The sequence below is a fragment of the Podarcis muralis genome, chromosome 16 (genome assembly GCF_964188315.1).
Source record: "Podarcis muralis chromosome 16, rPodMur119.hap1.1, whole genome shotgun sequence".
Taxonomy (NCBI): domain Eukaryota; kingdom Metazoa; phylum Chordata; class Lepidosauria; order Squamata; family Lacertidae; genus Podarcis; species Podarcis muralis.
In genome coordinates, this window is record NC_135670.1 from 13,024,858 (window position 1) to 13,030,734 (window position 5,877).

The following is a 5,877-nucleotide window of genomic DNA, read 5'->3' on the forward strand; positions in this document are numbered from 1 at the left end:
GCTTTGGCTTCCGGGGTGCAGAAAGATATATGGGTAGAGCTCTGCCCCACTTTGCTCTCCTGACTAGCCTCCTCGGCCTACGCCGACTAGTTGATTCTAGATTTTAAGCGGGGCAATCATGGAACTGTTAAAGGCACACAGCCCTTGGATGTGTGTGTGTGAGCAAAGCCTTGGTGCTCTCCCTACGTATTTCAGCCTTACTTCCAGCCTCACTCCCTCAAGGCTGCTCCATTTCTCTAGTCATTATTTTCTGACAGTGGAACGTTCTCTTTAAGGCTGCCTTGATTTCTTTGTTCCGCAGGCTGTAGATAATCGGATTAAGGAAAGGGGTCAGGACAGCGTATACAACAGCCAGCGCTCTGTCATAATCCAAGGAGTAACTTTTCGTCAGTCGGACATACATGAACAAGATGCTCCCGAAGAAGATCACGACCACAGTGAGGTGCGCGGCACATGTGGAAAAGGCTTTCTTCCGGCCGGTGGCCGAGCGGATCCGAAGGATGGCCCTGATGATCTGCAGGTAAGACGTCATGATCAGGAGGAAGGTTGCCAGGATCTTGCAAGCATTGACCGTGAAATCGACCAGGACGTTGATCGAGGTGTCGGTGCAGGCTAAGCTGAGGAGTGGTGGGAAGTCGCAGAAGATGTGCTCGATCTTGTTGGGTCCGCAGAAAGGGAGCTTGGAAGCCAAGACGATTTCGGCGATGGGGCCTAGCAAGCCGCAGACCCAGCAGCTGGCGGCTAATCTGATGCACAGCTTGGACGTCATGACGGCTGGGTAGCGCAACGGGCTGCAGATGGCCAGGTACCTGTCGTAAGCCATGATGGTGAGCAGGTAGCATTCGGTGGCCCCCAGCGAATGGAAGAAGTAGATCTGTAGGAGGCAGCCAGAGAACGAGATGCGCTTCCTCTCGCTGAGCAAGTTGGAGAGCATCTTTGGGATGGTGGCAGCTGTGTAGCAGATCTCCAAGAAGGACAAGACGCTGACGAAAAAGTACATGGGCGTGTGGAGCTTGGGGTTGGTGCGGATGATGGTGAAAACGAGCAAGTTGCCAAAGATGGTGAAGAGGTAGACGAGGAGGAGCAAGAGGAAGAGGGGCTTGTGGAAGGGCTGGAGGCTCGGGAAGCCCATCATGATGAACTCGGTGACCTCGGTCTGGTTGAGGATTCCCATCTCCTCTAGAACCTGATCTGGAAAAATGTGAGTTGTGGACATAAGGTAAAGGTAAAGGGACCCCTGACCATTAGGTCCAGTCGCAGATGACTCTGGGGTTGCGGCGCTCATCTCGCTTTATTGGCCGAGGGAGCCGGCGTACAGCTTCCGGGTCATGTGGCCAGCATGACCATGAGAACCAGAGCAGCACACGGAAACGCTGTTTACCTTCCCGCCGGAGCGGTACCTATTTATCTACTTGCACTTTGACGTGCTTTTGAACTGCTAGGTTGGCAGGAGTAGGGACCGTGCAATGGGAGCTCACCCCGTCGTGGGGATTTGAACCGCCAACCTTCTGATCAGCAAGTCCTAGGCTCTGTGGTTTAATGCACAGCGCCACCCGCGTCCCTTAAGTTGTGGACATAGAATTGTGCAAAAGAGAAGTGGCAACCAAATACCTGCACATCAAAAGGAGCCATTGAATATGGATTAATGCCGCAAGGCTGGAAAGATAGACTCTAAGGACTCCAGGATCTGAAGACTTCACTGCCCTTTCTACACTGATGAACACAAGCCTAGGAACTTTATAAGCCCTTTATACCGGGGTTTAATATTTAATCACATTTTTTTAAAAAAACCTCTATATAGTTGGGCAGGGGGCAGGGAGAAGGAGAAATGTGTGTTTCTTTCCAGCTGCTATTGCTTTGGCAGCATGTTCCCTGCAGGGAATACAAAGGTGAAGCAGATCCCTGGAGCCTGCAGGATTGCACCCACTGCAGGCAATTCCTGTTCTTCTTCTACACATACTCAGCGGCCGCAGCAGGTCTGCTTGACCTCACCTTTCTGCCTTCCCCGCCCCTGCACTGTTGTGCCTAACATGTCCCAACTTGGTGTGATTCAGGCCCTAACCATCCCCAGTGGTGATGCCACCTCTTCCTACTCCATTGCTACCTCTTACACGGCTGCAGCCACCTGAGCTATGACCACCTCACTTTCCACACACACCCAAATCCTGCATCAGCTGTCACCATGAGCACAGGGGCCACAACTGACTGTGATAAACGGACAGATCCCCAGTGCTGGCCCAACATGAGGGCAGTAGCCAGTTCCTCTTTCCTGGTCCTGGGCATAAGAAGCTATTTTTTTAAGCAATATAAATCATAATAAAATAAACACCAAGCATAAAAACTCAGAGCAAATTAACCTAATTAGCCTTGCTTACTATAGATAGATAGATGATAGATAGATAGATATAGATAGATAGATAGATAGATAGATAGATAGATGATAGATAGATAGATAGATATAGATAGATAGATGATAGATGATAGATGATAGATGATAGGTGTGTGTGGGTGTGTGAGACAGACAGACAGACAGACAGACAGAGAGAGAGAGAGAGAGAATTTATTATTTTATTTTCCTGTGTTAGTTTTCCATGGGGCTTGCTCAGCTGAGGTATGGCTTTCCCACATGCCAGCTGTTAGCTGGGAGGCTGAAGAAGAAGAAGAAGAAGAGTGTGGATTTGATATCCCACTTTATCACTACCCAAAAGAGTCTCAAAGCAGCTAACATTCTCTTTTCCCTTCCTGCCCCACAACAAACACTCTGTGAGGTGAGTGAGGCTGAAAGACTTCAGAGAAGTGTGACTAGCCCAAGGTCACCCAGCAGTTGCATGTGGAGGAGCGGAGATGCAAACCCGGTTCACCAGATTACGAATCTACCGCTCTTAACCACTATACCACACTGGCTTCAGCAAAGCCCTGCTGTGCCCCCAGCTCATGAGGAGATCCTCTCTGGAGTCTGTAGAGGATGTCTCCTTTGAGGAGGTGCAACAGGGCTTTGCTGAGGCTGATCAGGTCTCTCCCTCCACTTCTGGGGTCCCTGATAGGTTCTGGAACACTGTACCAGCGTGTTCCAGCTGGGGAAAAAAGCCCTGGCTCTATCTCTTAGTCTACAGTGTTATACTTCAACAGGAAGACCCAGTATTGAATCCATGTTTGGCCACTGGGTGGTCTTGGGCCAACCATGCTTGTGTCTTGGCCTCATCTTCCTTGCAGGGTTGTTGTGCAGATAAAATGTGTGTGTGTGCTCTAGGGATGGGGGAGCAATTCCATTCACATTTAAAGGCAAGCTTGCCCAATTTGCACTTTCTGAAACAATACAGGCAACTCCCAATTTACATGGGGGGTTACGTTCCAAGGCACTGAACATTTAAGTGAAATTGTGTATATTTGAAACACCGTTGAAAAAGCCAGAAAAAACATGTTCAGGGGGGCGGGGAAGCTGCAGAATTCCAGGTGTTGTTAGCTCCCCTCAGTCAGCAAGCTTAGAGATGATGGGAGCTGTGATCCGGAGGAACAGAGGTTCCCCATACCTGTTGTGGGTGAACCTTTAGTCCTGACCCAACAGGGCTCTGTTTTCATAGCACACTCCACTGCAGAAGCTTTCCCAATTAGAAACCCACAATAAATGCAAAATATGTTTCCCCCCCCCTTTAGGAAAGCACACTCAGCACCAGAGAACTGACGTTTCCAAAGTAGGCACTTACCTGCCTTCTCGTTTCGTACAAGGATTCCTGCAGCATTTAAAGGTTCAAGGGAATAGCAGATCAGGAAGGCATCAAATGGGTCTCCAACCTGTGGCTTAAATGTGGACTTGGTTGGCTGCCTAATTCCAGGAGTTACCTGTGGATTACGTATGTATTTTGCATCTGGCCTTTGGGAGCTCATTGTTACAAACCTGATGGGCTGGATTGATACTATTTCTGGGAATCAGTCCCTATGCCAGGCTTAACCCCCTTGGCACCAGTTTGTGAAAATGTTTCCCCCCCTCTCTTACCAGGTCAGAAAGTGGCATCTTACAAAATAAAGTGATCAAGTGTGTGTGTGGGATTATTGTAAAGCAATCACTTTGATATTTTTCATGTTTACAAATGGAAGTGGGTGGGCTTTTGAGGGTTATGTGTGCTACCAGACAGGTTGCTTAAATTATGCCTATACGTCCCATGGAAGCAGCCATTTGAGAATATACCTCATGTTCTCTATTTTCAGAGTCAGCCAAATATTTTCATGAAAATAGTAATTGCAGCACCAGATAGGCAAATCGTATCGAGACATTTCAAGGCTACTGTGCCTTTAATTAGAAGTTTCCTCCTCCAGAAGGAGAAACACCCTGTATCTCTGATTGCTTCCTCTTCGTTCCAGCTGGCATTGCTGATGAATGATGGACATTTATTTTATTACATTTGTTACTTGTTTTCTCTTGCCCAGGGCAACACATTACAATGCAGACTTTAACTGCCCTGTAATAAATTACAGAAAGCAAAACTGTGCTTATAGCAACCAGGATATATTGGAAGACATGGGTACCAAATTGTCCGTGGGTCCTAAATTTTACATGAGGCATGAATGATATTACAAAAGCACACAAGAGGAGCTCTGTTGGGTCAGGACAATGGCCCATCTAGTCCAGCATCCTGTTCCCACAGTGGCCAACCAGATGCTTATAAGAAGCCTGCAAGCAGGACCCAACCACAAGAATACAATCCCCTCTGGTGGTTCCAACACATATAAAAACATAGAGGGCTGCCTTCAGATGTCTTCTAAAAGTTGTATAGTTATTGATCTCCTTGACATCTGATGGGAGGGCATTCCACAAATGTTCAAGGCTGTGTATATTTTTCTCCCCTCCCCCCTTTTATAGAATAATAGAATTGTAGAGTTGGAAATGACCATCTGGTACAGCCCCCTTGCAACGCAGGAATCACAGCTAAAGAATCTGTTTAAAAAACTCCAGTGAAGGACAGTCCACCACCTTCCGAGGGCTGCTGTTCCACTGTCCTCAGAAAGATCTTCCTAACGTTTCATTGGAATCTCCTTTCTTATAATTTGAATCCTTTGGTTAAGGTCCTCCCCTCTGGGGCAGCAGAAAACAGGCTTGCTCCATCTGAGGTCTAGCGCCGAGGGCCTTCTGGCAGTTCCCTCACTGTGAGAAGCCAGGTTACAGGGAACCAGGCAGAGGGCCTTCTCAGTAGTGGCACCCGCCCTGTGGAACACCCTCCCACCAGATGTCAAAGAGAACAACAACTACCAGACTTTTAGAAGACATCTGAAGGCAGCCCTGTTTAGGGAAGCTTTTAATGTTTGATGCATTACTGTATTTTAATATTTTGTTGGAAGCTGCCCAGAGTGGCTGTGGAAGATGGGCATGGTATAAATAATAAATTCTTCTTCTTCTTCTTCTTCTTCTTCTTCTTCTTCTTCTTCTTCTTCTTCTTCTTCTTCTCTTCCATGTGACAGCCATTCAGATACTTGAAGCGGGCTATTGTATCAGCTCTCAGTCCCCTCTTCTCCAGGCTAAACATACCCAGTTGCCTCAACAAGGCTTGGTTTCCAGAGCCTTGATTTTCTTGGTCCCAACTGAAATAAGTTTTGTTAGTTTAGGCTCAGTTCTCCAATCTTTTAGGGAAGGTCATATTGGATCCTGATTCTATCTTCTGAAATATGAGTCACTCCTCCCAGTTTGGTGCCATCTGCAAATTTGATGAACATCCCCTCTATATCTATATTTGTAACAGCCTTATGAGGAAGACTAGGCTAAGTTAATATATGTAAACAAGCAGCAGTTCTTGTCAATAAATTGTGGGGTGGGTGGGATGCAGGGGCCCCAAACTTACATATAGTGTATATAGCCCAGGAAATCCTGTTTTGGCATGTATTATC

At 47.3% G+C, this 5,877-nt stretch overlaps 1 protein-coding gene across 1 annotated transcript; it reads right to left on the minus strand.

The window, feature by feature from the left end:
* Positions 1-217: 217 nt before the first annotated feature.
* Positions 218-1,174, minus strand: LOC114586962 (olfactory receptor 6N1-like). Its single transcript, XM_028710841.2, has one exon. It carries the CDS (start codon positions 1,172-1,174, stop codon positions 218-220), a length of 957 nt encoding a protein of 318 aa, XP_028566674.2.
* Between the last annotated feature and the right edge of the window lie 4,703 nt (positions 1,175-5,877).